At 43.3% G+C, this 13,745-nt stretch overlaps 1 protein-coding gene across 1 annotated transcript in view; it reads right to left on the bottom strand.

The window, feature by feature from the left end:
* The window catches only part of RNF17 (ring finger protein 17), a 785,154-nt gene that overhangs the window by 538,560 nt on the left and 232,849 nt on the right, over positions 1-13,745 (bottom strand). Inside the window, 1 exon segment of the mRNA XM_030200280.1 lies at positions 10,670-10,956. Within this exon segment, the coding sequence (XP_030056140.1) occupies positions 10,670-10,956 (287 nt within the window).

Below are 13,745 nucleotides of genomic sequence, written 5' to 3'. Positions count from 1 at the left end.
ACGGTTTGTGTATTGTAGGTAAGTTGTCTGTGCAAGGGGTTGTCAATGTGTGGTAGATTATGGGAAGGAAATGGATTATTAAAAGCAATTTGTTGATATTCGTGTTAGCGTTGATTGTAGGTTACAGTAGGAGCTGAGAGAGGTTAGTAGTGTAGAGTGGTATTGCTTGATGAAGATTTGTTATACCTTATGGTGCTGTTGTGAGTGCAACGTGATACAATGTAATACAACGTAATATAAAGCTACGTAATACAATATCATACAGTTCAATGGAATACAGTGGAAGCAGCTTAGTACATTAAAATGCAGTAGTAGCTTATGGGAACTTCCAGTCACCAGTGCAGTTCAGAATAATGTATTATACATCCATCTCTTTAATTTAATGCTTATTGCTTAATTAATTAATTTGCCCTGTGTAAACTTTTTTTCCTTTCTTTCTTTCTTTTCCTGCCAAGCTCTGATAGAGAGGAGAGGCTGTTTTAAACTGCATAGTACTCAATTGAGGCTCAGAAGTTGCATTTTACATTGCTGAAACTGCTATTATAATTATTGGGAATATTTAGATTTATATCACAAGAAGGAAAGTTTTATATTCTAGGGCAATTTTGAAAGTTAAATCAATTGAAAATTCTTTGATTAGACTGTACCAATTCTGGTCCCCATCTAGAGAATTGCCTTGATAACAGCAGTTAGCTGACACACTGGGACTTATATGGATCACCTTAAAAAGAGAGGATAGAACCTCGGTCCAAGTGGGTGTTGTCTACAGACCCCCGACACAATTAGAGAAACTAGATAAAGATCTGATCGCGGATATTCAAAAATTAGGAAAGAAAAAAGAGGTTCTGTTGATGGGAGATTTCAATCTGCCGGATGTAGATTGGAAGGTTCCATCTGCCAAATCGGAAAGAAGTACAGAGATCGTGGATGCTTTCCAAAGTGCTCTGCTCAGACAGATGGTGACGGAACCCACGAGGGAGGGAGCGATGCTGGATCTGGTGCTCACAAATGGGGATAGTGTGTCAAATGTCCGAGTGGGTGCACACCTGGGAAGCAGTGACCATCAAACGGTTTGGTTTGATATAACAGCTGAAGTGGAGGGCAGCCACTCTAAACTCAAAGTCCTGGATTTCAAGCGTGCTGACTTTAGTAAAATGGGGGAATACCGGAGGAAGGAGATGATGGGCTGGGAGGACGTACATGGAGTGGAAGGGCAGTGGTCCAGGCTGAAAGTAGTAATAAATAGGGCCACAGACCTTTATGTAAGGAGAGTAAATAAAAGCAAGAGAAAAAGGAAACCGATATGGTTCTGCAAGCAAGTGGCTGAGAAAATAAAGGCTAAAGAGTTAGCGTTCCAGAAATATAGAAAATCTCAAGAACACGGGGAGGAATACCGGATGAAACTGAAAGAAGCCAAGAGAGAGGTACGTCTGGCGAAGGCGCAAGCGGAAGAACAAATGGCTAGAAATGTAAGGAGGGGTGACAAAAATTTCTTCAGATATATTAGTGAAAGGAGGACTAAAAAGGGAATTGTGAGACTAAAAGTTACAGCGAACCGCTATGTAGATAATGATGAAGAAAAAGCCAATTTGCTAAATAGATACTTTTGTTCGGTTTTCATTGAAGAAAATCCTGGAGAAGGACCGCGAGGGACTGGCAAAAGTACACCTGAGAATGGAATGGATAGAGCACCGTTCATGGAAGAGAGCGTGTATCAACAACTTGGAAAGCTAAAGGTGGAAAAAGCCATGGGACCGGACGGGATCCACCCCAGAATATTGAGGGAGCTCAGAGAGGTTCTGGCGGGTCCTCTTAAAGATTTGTTTAATAAATCCTTGGAGACGGGAGAGGTTCCGAGGGACTGGAGAACGGCGGAGGTGGTCCCTCTTCACAAAAGTGGTGATAGGGAAGAAGCTGGAAACTACAGGCCGGTAAGCCTCACTTCGCTTATTGGAAAAGTAATGGAAGCCATGCTGAAGGAAAGGATAGTGAATTTCCTAGAAGCCAATAAGTTGCAAGATCCGAGACAACATGGTTTTACCAGAGGGAAATCGTGCCAAACGAATCTCATTGAATTCTTTGATTGGGTAACTGGAAAACTGAATCATCGACGTGCTATAGACGTAATCTACTTAGATTTTAGCAAAGCTTTTGACACGGTTCCCCACAGGAGGCTCTTAAATAAACTAGATGGGCTGAAGATAGGTCCCGAAGTGGTGAACTGGATTAGGAACTGGTTGACAGACGACAGAGGGTGGTGGTAAATGGAGTTCGCTCGGAGGAGGAAAAGGTGAGTAGTGGAGTGCCTCAGGGATCGGTGCTGGGGCCGATTCTGTTCAATATATTTGTGAGTGACATTGCCGAAGGGTTAGAAGGTAAAGTTTGCCTATTTGCGGATGATACTAAGATTTGCAACAGAGTGGACACCCGGGAGGGAGTGGAAAGCATAAAAAGGAATCTGAGGAAGCTAGAAGAATGGTCTAAGGTTTGGCAATTAAAATTCAATGCGAAGAAATGCAAAGTGATGCACTTAGGGAGTAGAAACCCACGAGAGACTTTATGTATTAGGCAGGGAGAGTCTGATAGGTACTGAGGGGGAGAGGGATCTTGGGGTGATAGTATCTGAGGATTTTGAAGGCGACGAAACAGTGTGACAAGGCGGTGGCCGTAGCGAGAAGGTTGCTAGGCTGTATAGAGAGAGGTGTGATCAGCAGAAGAAAGGAAGTGTTGATGCCCCTGTACAAGTAGTTGGTGAGGCCCCACCTGGAGTATTGTGTTCAGTTTTGGAGGCCGTACCTTGCGAAGGATGTTAAAAAAAATGGAAGTGGTGCAAAGAAAAGCTACGAGAATGGTATGGGATTTGCGTTCCAAGACGTATGAGGAGAGACTTGCTGACCTGAACATGTATACCCTGGAGGAAAGGAGGAACAGGCGTGATATGATACAGACGTTCAAATACTTGAAAGGTATTAATCCGCAAAAAAATCTTTTCCGGAGATGGGAAGGTGGTAGAACGAGAGGACATGAAATGAGATTGAAGGGGGGCAGACTCAAAAAAGATGTCAGGAAGTATTTTTTCACGGAGAGGGTGGTGGATGCTTGGAATGCCCTCCCGCGGGAGGTGGTGGAGATGAAAACGGTAACGGAATTCAAACATGCGTGGGATGTGCATAAAGGAATCCTGTGCAGTAGGAATGGATCCTCAGAAGCTTAGCCAAAATTGGGTGGCGGAGCAGGTGGGGGAAGAGAGGTTGGTAGTTGGGAGGCGAGGATAGTGGAGGGCAGACATACGGTCTGTGCCAGAGCCGGAGATGGGAGGCGTGGTTGGGAGGCGGGAAATACTGCTGGGCAGACTTGTACGGTCTGTGCCCTGAAAAAGGCAGGTACAAATCAAGGTAAGGTATACACATATGAGTTTATCTTGTTGGGCAGATTGGATGGACCATGCAGGTCTTTTTCTGCCGTCATCTACTATGTTACTATATTATAATGCAATTCAATGCAATGGGGTACAGTGGAAGCAGCCAGCGGTCAGTGCAATGCAATGGAATAGAGTGGAAGCAGCTTAATACAATAGCATGCAGTAGTAGCTTATGGGAATTTCTAGTCACTAGTGCAGTTCAGTAAATGTAATACACTGCAGTACACTGCAATGGAATACATTGGAAGCAGCTAGAGGTCAGTGCCATGCGGTGCCATGCAGTAGTGGCAGTAATAGCTGATGGGGTCTTACCATCACAGTACAGTTTAGGTTGGTATAGTAAGATCTAGCATAAGCAGTTGCGATTCTATACAATACAGTAAGGCACTGTAGAAGCGGATGGAAAATCAGCATTAATAATATAGGTCCACAGTGTTGCACTCAGCTGTTTCAGTTTAGTATTGCTTATATGTTGTGGCTCTGTCCGTAATTTCAGCAGTTCGTAGCATGTGGTCAAGTTGGTCATTCCTTCCTCCATTCACCCGTCTTTGGCCCGGATAGATTCGGTGGTGTCCTGTGTGGTCGCGGCGCTCACAGGCGTGGGACTCGGGATGGTTAGTGGGATCACGTTTTTCTTACCCTGGTCCTATGTTTGTGCCTCGGTCTCCATGTCTTCTTTCCGTCCCGACAGGGCAGTTGGCCTCAGAGTGACCCGATGTTTCGCTCCTGCTGATGTTATCCTTGTGTAGTTGCGGATTCAGTTCTGGATGACAGGTCTGTCGGGGGTTGCTTTTTTGTGTTCTCTAGCTGCAATAGACAGACGGTACTCGGTGAGCGAGTTTTAGGTCCGCTTGGGATCCGCTAGGGGTGGCGGGGTCTAGTCAGTTAGGGATCCACCAGTTTGCTCCGGGTTCGCTTCCGGGAGTCTCAAGGCGTGGGCGGTGGTAACGGCAGGTCGGCCGCCCTTATCCACCGGATCTCCGTTGGCGCAGTTCAGTTCGCCTTTTCACGGAGATGATGATCACACTCCTCCGGTGACAGCTTGGGCAGCAGGGAAGTCAAATCGTGCTCCCTGGTGGGGCTTCTGTCTCAGCGTCCGATAAAGGCGCTCCAAGCTCGAGGGCAGTTCATGTTGGTGAACACCGGCCCCTACGGGATCAGCCGACTTGTTCTGGTCTGTGTCTGGGTTCTCCAAGGCGCAGGCGGTGGGAACAGTGGATCGGTCTCCACGTGGTTCTCCAATCTCTCGGCCCTCCATCTGTCTGTAAGTCCAGATAATGCACGGTAGATAGATCTCCACGTGGTTCCCTATCTCCAATCTTCCGGACCTCCATCGGTTGGTTTAGATCAGCGTTCCCCAGAGATAATGATCGCCGTTTCCCGGAGATGATTATCCCTCCTGGGGTGGTACTCCACCCTTCCGATGGCAATGGGGGCGTTCAAATCACGATTCCCGATGGAGCACCCGTCTCAGCGTCCGATCAGGTCGTCATCTTGTCTTTAATTCATATACTTAAATCTCTAATTCAAATCCCACTGATTAAAGTAATCCCAGTTTTCACAGGCTTCACTCCTTTTAAAGTAATAATTGAGGAAATATTTCCGAGGAAAACTTTAGGAGTCATACCCGGAACTCTGGAAAAAACAATAATCTCGATATTAATCATCTATAATAATATTAATTTTATTATTCAAAGTTTCTGGTCTATTATCATTTTCAAGATCATAACCACTTCTTACTCATGTAGAATCATTTGTTATATCAATTTTTCACTCTCAAAGGGTTCAGTTGAATTGTCCATGTAACTCTAATAAAATTATATCTGAAACAAAATTATTTACTGCCACCGTTAGGTCCCGAAGCGCCTTCCAGATGGTATTCAATGCAACCTCCACGAGAGCCAAAAACTCCAAGTTGATTTCTCTTAGGTGTTTAGGAGTGGTTCCGCCGATTTGGATTCTGCTGTAAACATCCTCCGTTTCAGCATATACCTCTAACTCACTCCTCCACTCCTTTGGACATGGTGGTTGAATAATTCGGGAGCGATGGAGTTATTTTTTTCCAGGTCCGTCAACGCTCCTTCGCCAGTGCTAATCAAAGGGCTCACAAACCCTTTCATCTCTGGGCAGTTCATCGCGCAACGGTCCCGCACTTGCTGCTCAGGGGACAAAACGCTGGCCATCGACAGCTGACCGCCGGTTGTCTCCTTCCTCTCAGTTAAAGTAACTGCAATTGCAGAGATCCCCATTACTTTTTAATTTATGTTATCTTTAGGAACTATGAAACAAAGCACACGAGCTATTGTCCTACGCAGATATTTTGATGTTAATTCCTGCATTTGATGATCTAGGAGACAGCTGCTAAATTGTCTTCATGAATGGACAAGGGTCAACATTGAGCCATGATCAATAGATTGAATACAAGTAAAACTGAAATCTTGTGATTTAAGAACCCTGGAATTAATATTTCTAAAATTATAGCTCTTTCATCTGACAAGTCATTTCCAGCTGAGGACAAATCTCTGTTTTTAGGGGTTATGTTCAACTCATCATCTATGGAATCTTTGGCAAAAGACTTTAAGCTTAAGACAATTAAACCTTGTAAGATCTTATTTTGATCAAAATTCATTCATTTTCTTGGTTCAGATGCTGATCCTCTCTCATATAGACTACTGCAATGCGTTGTATTTGGGCTTAATCTTCAAAGCTGAATACAAGTAAAACTAAAATCTTGTGCTTTAAGAACCCTGGAATTAATGTTCCTAAAATTATAGCACTAATCTGTGCAAGTCGTTTCCAGTTGAGGACAAATCTTGATTTTTAGGTGTTATCCCCAACTCATCTTTATCTATGAAATCTTTGGCAAAAGACCTTAGACAATTACACCTAATAGGATCTTATTTTGATCAAGCTTTATTTGTTCTCTTGGTTCAGATGCTGATCCTCTCTCATATAGACTATTGCAATGCATTGTATTTGGGCTTATCTTCAAAGCTGCTGAAAAAAGTTAGAACTAATTCAGAATACTGCAGCTCATCTGATTTGTAAGAGCTAAATGTGTGATAGCATTTCATCATTTCTGGCTGAGCTACATTGGCTTCTATTCGCAAAAGAATTTTTTTCAAATCAGTTCACTGTTTCCAATGATTATGGTCTTACCTCTGATTAATTTGTTTAGCACTTCTTTGGCCATTCTTCTCGCCTATGTGCTGTGTCTTTCAATTCCCAAGTTCAAGAGATGTTCTCTTTTCAAGAAGTTTTTTGTTTTGCTGCAATTTCCTTTTGGAATTCTCTGTCTTCCTTGGTTAGACTGGAAACTAATTATCTTTTCACAAGAAACGGAAAACATTTTTATTTGATAACTGTTAATGATTTGACGGGGTTAATCCTATATTTTGGATTTGGTGACTTTCTTATTTTGAAGTGTCAAACTTTGCCTGTAAACTGCAGTGAACCCGTGAAAGGTTATAGTAGTATATAAGTTACACCAACATTGACCTTTTCTCCTTGCTAAAAGGCCAAAAAGGTTCTCTACAAGAGAAGACCTATAATTCGCCTAGCCAAACAGCTACAAGAAAACTGTTGTAAGTGTTGTGGAATCCAGAGGTTCAAAAGGAGGCTGAACTAAGGTAGACCAATGCAAGTTTAAATCCTAGGGGGGAATCAATGGATGATGCAGCAGACTAGTAAGTTTAACCCCTTTGAAAAAGTACCACATCCAGATGTGAAGTCCAAGCTCTTTTCTAAAACAGGTCAAAGCAGCCAGTTTACCGTCAACAAGGGAACAGTAGCCCCTTGTCGAAATCATCTTGCAAGAAATCTAAAATATCTGGAATAGAATAATGCAGAAGAAATACACTTATCTTGACAAGTTCTCAAAAATTCTCAAAATCCTTATATATTCTAAGGTAGACATTTTTCTAGAATGTAACAAAGTAGTTATCACCCTATTCAAATAGCATCTCTTTAGCTTTGCCTTCTCAAGAGTCTAGCCATAAGCTAAGATAAAACAGACGAGTCCAGCATGCTGATCAGGCATTGAGTCATTTGCTCCCTGCCCACAAGAGATCAAAGACACTTTCAGATGCATCAATTCCCTGAACCATGGTCTTCTTGGCCAATCCTGACCAAATCAACATTACTAGACCCAGATGCTTCTCTATCCTTTGAATAGTTCTGCCTATGAGTGGCCACATCACAAATACATACAGAAGACCCAACAGCAGCCACAGCTGAATTAAGGCCTCTATTCCTTTCCATTTTATACTCTTTCTCCGACTGAAAATGGTGAAACCTTCACATTCTGGCCTGTTATCACCAGGTCCATGATCAGATCACCCCAACCGTGTCCACATCCAAAAGTCATCCTCCACTAGACACCATTACCCTGGATCCTCAGAATTCCTGCTGAACTAATTCACCTGGATTAATTTTGGGTACCGGCCACATGTGCAGCCAAGAATGTCTTTCTCCTCCACCCAATCAACATCTGCACCTCTTCTGTCACTTGAGCCTTCTTGTTCCTTCTTGTTTGTGGAGATAGGCTCCTGCCATTGCACTGTGGGAGAGAATTATTACAGCTTTGTTTTGAAGAAGACGACAAAGGTTCAGGAGAGCTAAACAGATCACCCATGCTTCCAGATGAATGATTGACCACTGAGCTTCTACTGACGACCACTACCTTGTGCCCATTTGTTAGAATAATGTGCTCCCCAACCTGTGTAGACCAACATCCATCATGATAAATATCCAATTTGGAGTTAAACTATTTTGGACAGATTGTTGCTGCATAGCCACCTGTTGAGAATGTCCAACCTTTGGTGCTAATGGTACTACAAGCTGGAACTCTTGAAATTGTGAAGAGCATCAAGAGGAGGCACTTCTATAAAAAGGTCTCATCTGCATCCTGACCCATGGCGCCAATTCTAAGGTTGCAGCCATTGATATTAAACCTTGAAGGTAGTGCCAAATTAGTGTTTGTGAAGAGCAGGTTCCTGATCTGAGATTGTAGCTAGACTCTTCAAAGAAGAAACATTGCCTTGGAAAGTGTAAAATATTACCCACAAATATTCCAATGTTTCAGATGGGGTAAGATTGCTCTTGAAGTGACAATTCATCCTTACCCTTGTAAGAAGTGCACCTCTTACTGTGCGACTTCAACTTTCTTAGCATTACTTCACTCTTATTAGCCAGTATAAATAAGGGTGGATCAAAATTCCTTGTTTGCGCAAGGCCCCAGAAACACAGCAGTGCTTGTTTTTGTCCTGCAGCACTGCCACAGTGAAAGTACACCTGTGACCCTGCTCAGAGGCTAGTCTGACAAAGAAAGCCAATGGAGTCAAACTATAGCCTTTCCAGATCATCAGCAACCCCACCCCACCAGAAAAACAACAGTGGGTAAATAAAGACCAAAGCAGCATTAGCACAGACAATACTAGTCAAAACCATAGTGGGTAAATAAAGACCAAAGCAGCATCAGTACACACAATTGCTAGTCAAACTGTGTTGAGCAGCAATTAAGTTCAGGCACTCAAGGTTTGCTACCAAGGCATAAGAAGAGCCTTCTTAAGAACAGGGTTGATGAGGGACTGGGAGAAGAACTTGGGACCCCAAGATATTACACCCTAAATTTATTTTAGGATGACTGACCAAGGAAATAGAAAAAGTTCTACTAGACCATCAGAGGTTACACAGGAAGCCTACCATCTGTTGGAGACCGAGAAATACCAACTGGGTAGCAGGTTGCATAGAATTCTAAAGTTTAGAATTCTAAAGTGATGACCTGACAGCTCATCAGTCTCCACCTGCTGACAGGATGGCACAAGCCTAAATGTCTGGACGATAAAGGAAAATGTTTTTTCTAGACACTTTCAGTGTGAACTTATTTGCAGACTGATCCCTTGGGTCTTGAGGCTTTTTTGTCCCCCAATGAAGAACTCAGATTCCAGTGTTGCAGTCAGGAGGCAGTGTACTGCAATACTCTCAGAGGGTAACATCTGTTTTAAGGAGGACCCTGAGCAAAGGCAAGAGGGGATTACACTTAAGTTCTATAGAACTACTGGTCCTACTTTCTAGAATCCATGTGCACCCACACATAAAAATCTCCAAATCACCACTCTGTAAGGGATCCACTTGAGTCTCCTTTAACAGTACCAACAAATTTCCTAGAAATTTGGTTTTGACAGACAACACAAAAAACATTATGAAGGACACACAAATGAAGATGTAAAGTGATCTCATAAGTTTTCTGTTTTGTGTCTGAAGGTAGGTTGAAAAGTAATCACTAGAGTAAGTCCAAAAAGGCAGTAAATGTATCGAGGGGTATTCCTATCAGCCTCCACTCTACGTTGAAAATGTCTGTCTTCTAGTCAAAGCTCAAAATAGCTCCATAGCTTGGCATACCCCACTGAGATGATGAAAGCATATATCCATCGTATTAACAGAACACCCCACCATGAGCCAGTGAACCAGCATTTTATGACCCTTTAATAAAGCAGATAAGATGACAAATCATGTTTATAACAAAAAGCTACTCAGGGGCGGACTGACCATTTGGGCAACTGGGCAGTGCCCGAGGACCCAGTACCTCATTCCCCACACTTCCGACGTCTCTCCCCCCTCCATCCTCGGGTTTGGCACTTCCCCTCTCATCCCTCCCCCCTCAAAAAAAACCAAAACACCTTTTAAGTCAATTCCCTTTCTCCAAACAGGGCCCTAGCTATTTGCCACTGATCAGAACCTTCTCTCTGCCGCAGCCCTCCCTTTTCTGATGTAACTTCCTGCTTCCACAAGGATGGGCCGCAGCAGAGAGGTTCTGGTCAGCAGAAGCCAGCCAGGGCTCTGTATGGAGAAAGATGCTGCGTAACCCTAGTAACGCTCTAGAAATGTTTAGTAGTAGTAAATGCAAGGAGAGAGAGCCAGATCCAAGGACAGAGAGAAGGGAGAGATATGATGGAGCCGACAAAGAGAGGCAGAGATGGTGTATTGGGGGGGGGGGGGGAGAAGATATTGGACCCTCATTGACTAGGGGCACAGATTCCTCTGTCTGCCCCTAGTGCTACTTAAAAAAAAATACACGAGTGCAATAAACTGCCTAAGATGTAGTCCGGGAACTACCATTTCATATTACAAACCATTTACATTTATAGTAAAGACCACCATAAACTTTCACTTTTCAAAGTGATTTCAATGGTTCTGTTCTAAGGTGGCACAATGTATACAGCAAATCCAGAAAAAAGTCACACTCACATTCTTGACTATCTTCAATGATTTCCTCAATAATCACATCAGGATTACATAAGGCTTGTGGTAATGCAGCAACATTTTTCTGTGACAATGAAGTTCCTTCTTGAGGATGAGTGTTCTTTAAATCTCTATGCATCATACAAGCTTCCCGAGGTATTCTTTGAAAATCTTTAAAAGCTGTTCCTGTTCCATTTCTTTCAATAGACCAATAGGTTTCCCACTCTGATAACTGGTTACTGGGCAGGTGAATGCTTTGTCCAGGGTCTCCGCTTTCTCCTATAGGGCATCCACTTGAAAAAGAATAAATCAATTTGTTAGATAAATGAATTTATTCAAACAGCTGCTCTCCTATCCATTTGACTTTTCCCCCTCTCCAGTTATCACCATCTTTTGAGTCTCCTAGTTTCTACAGAGCTATCACCCACTTGGTGTCTGCTGCTGCTTTCAAAGGTGGCAGCAGAGAAATGAGAAAGGATGAAGGAAGGTGGGGGGACTATTTTGTTGCATGAGTCACTGATGTTTTTGAGGCTACACTAACAAACCTCAGCTTCACAGTATGTAAGTGTGAAGCAACTGTTTTAAGTCTGTAAAGGATGTTTTCCTACAACGGTTGTGTCCTGAGGTCTATTTCTCCTATTTGGCCAGCAGGTGATGTTTCTTTGCTGTAAAGTTGTTTCAGAGAAATGAAAGTTCTTTTCTTTAGTTTTAGCACACAAACAGGAAGCCAAGAAGAAGTACATTTTAAAATGTTTCTTGTTCTGGGCCCAGGAGCTCATTTTCATTTGGAGAACACTGGCTTTTGTTCCGGTCTTAGCCAGGAAGAAAAAAAAAAAAAACAGAGAGCAGGATCTCTTTGCTAAAGCCCTGCAAACTGTTACAATTATAGTCCTGATCTTCCTAGGTATTTTTTAGAAAATAAACAAATGTTTACCTAGTGTTATAATTGATTCATATTTTAGTTATCTGTTTGCTGATTGATGTCCACTGTTCAATGTTTAAGACAAATAATTTAGTTTATTGCTTCTTTGTCTGGACTGATAACAGAATCCTGGTGGTTTGTGTGTTGGGTCTGCGAGTGCTTACTTGGAACTGTGGGACCACTGGGAGTGTGGCCTCCAGGAACACAGAAATCACTGTGGATAATTTTGAGACCAGGAGACTCGCACAGAGGTGGTTGTGACCCAGTCAGTGGAAGGGGGGGCGCTAGTGTAGAGCACAAGAAGCAGGTGTAGGTGGACCTGAGCTGTGCTGGGAATAGACCCTCTAAGTGGTCACGGAGTAACCCCAGGCAGGAGGCTAGGTGTTTCATGACAATAAGCCTCAATATATAAAGTCAAAGGAAACTATAGCACCAACTAAAAATACTAGACTTGATCTAACCTCCTTTAATACTTCACGAGATTTAATCTCAAGTTACTCCAATGGATCAAATCAAATCTCCCATGGATGCCAGATAATCTTAAGTCAAATTACAACTACACACTGAAGAGCTCCTGGACAAGGACCAACCAGCTGTTTCTTAATTTGTAACTCAACTTGAAGAATCTCAAGACAAATTTGGGGTTTAGACTTAACCATAAATAAAATGATAAAACCTATCCAATAAATTGCCACAGAAAGCCCAGGAACTGCTTAACACATTTACACCACCATTTTAAATAGGTCATAGAAGTGGAAATCTCAGTGTTTTATGTGCAGAACCTGTGATGTATTTCACGAGACCAGGGCTATAGGTGTCACATGTATAGTAAAATTAATGTATCTCCGTTCCTACTAGATATCTCAAAACTGAAAAACAAAACATTACCACAGGTCTCACAAAATACAGCCTCAGTACACAGACAAATAAAGATCTGAAAGGGTGACCAAGTTGCAGAACCTGGGTCCATATAGGTAAATTGCTACATGTGTATTGGCCAGGCATGCACATATGACGACACTGGAATAAAGCCTGTGCCATTCTCTTATATATTACAGAATATTAGTACTGGGGGAATTCTTCACTACTGTGCAATGCAGAATTTGCAGATTCCCTTTCCCTGCAGACTGCACAGAATTCTGAGCAGTCTGCTGAATATGCTCTGCTTCTGGCCAGCTGCCTCCCCTCCCTCTGTGTCTACCTGTACACACACCACTACAGCGCCACAAGAGAAGCTACACAGTCACATTGGGCTTTCTGCCTTCTCTACCACCTTGGTCCCCAGCAGTCCCTTTAAGCAGCGCAGCTCAAAGGAGCAGTCGGGCCCAGGACAGCAGAATAGGAAGCAGCCTATGTGGCTCTGCAACTCCTCACTCGTGTCATACTAGTGAGGGGGGGGGAGGCTGAAGCATGGAAGATGAAGTTGTATGTTCCATGGGGGGGGGGGGGGGGGGGGGGGGACGCAGGAGAAAGGAAGATGGGGTGCTGTGTGTCATTTGGGGGGCTGGGGCAAGATGGATAGTGCATTTTATAAGGTGGAAAGCTAGAAAAAGGTGGTTGGGGGCTCTCTGCAGGTGGAAGAAATTATGCACAAGAAAATTACAAATAAAGTGCACAGAATTTTCAAATATTATGCACCAAACTTTGAATTTGTTCCACAGAATTACTCCTGCAGTAAGAATAAGCAGTAGTACTACAGATATCAAAGCACTGAGAAGTTGCAACAGGGCAATTCAGAGGTGCGCATCAGGTGTCAGCTAAAACTCTGGAAGGCTATTGTCCCCTCAAAACACATCCCCACTGCCTACCTCTACTTGGCCACATCAGCCCTTGCCTCATGCTGCTGCCGTACATCACAGCTATGACATAGTGGAAAGCCATGCTGCCATCCACTTCTCCATGCCTGCACTCAGGGTCACAATCCACACCATCCAAAGATCTTATGTGGGTGGCCACATCTGGGATGAGCTTTTACACAGGGGATGTCACCATCACTCAGTGGCCATGTAATACCAAATTGGTAAAAGGCCTCCATGGGCCAAACACGTGAGACCAAGCCTGTACACACACCATCCACTCCAGTAGTGCTATCTTGCAAATGGCCATGATCCGTACCAAGCAAGCTTACTGTATGTGGGAAAATACATGTTATATGGAGAG

Source organism: Microcaecilia unicolor, chromosome 4, assembly GCF_901765095.1.
Source record: "Microcaecilia unicolor chromosome 4, aMicUni1.1, whole genome shotgun sequence".
Taxonomy (NCBI): Eukaryota; Metazoa; Chordata; class Amphibia; order Gymnophiona; family Siphonopidae; genus Microcaecilia; species Microcaecilia unicolor.
Note: the sequence above shows the minus strand (reverse complement) of the source record. Positions and strands in the feature narration are given on the sequence as shown.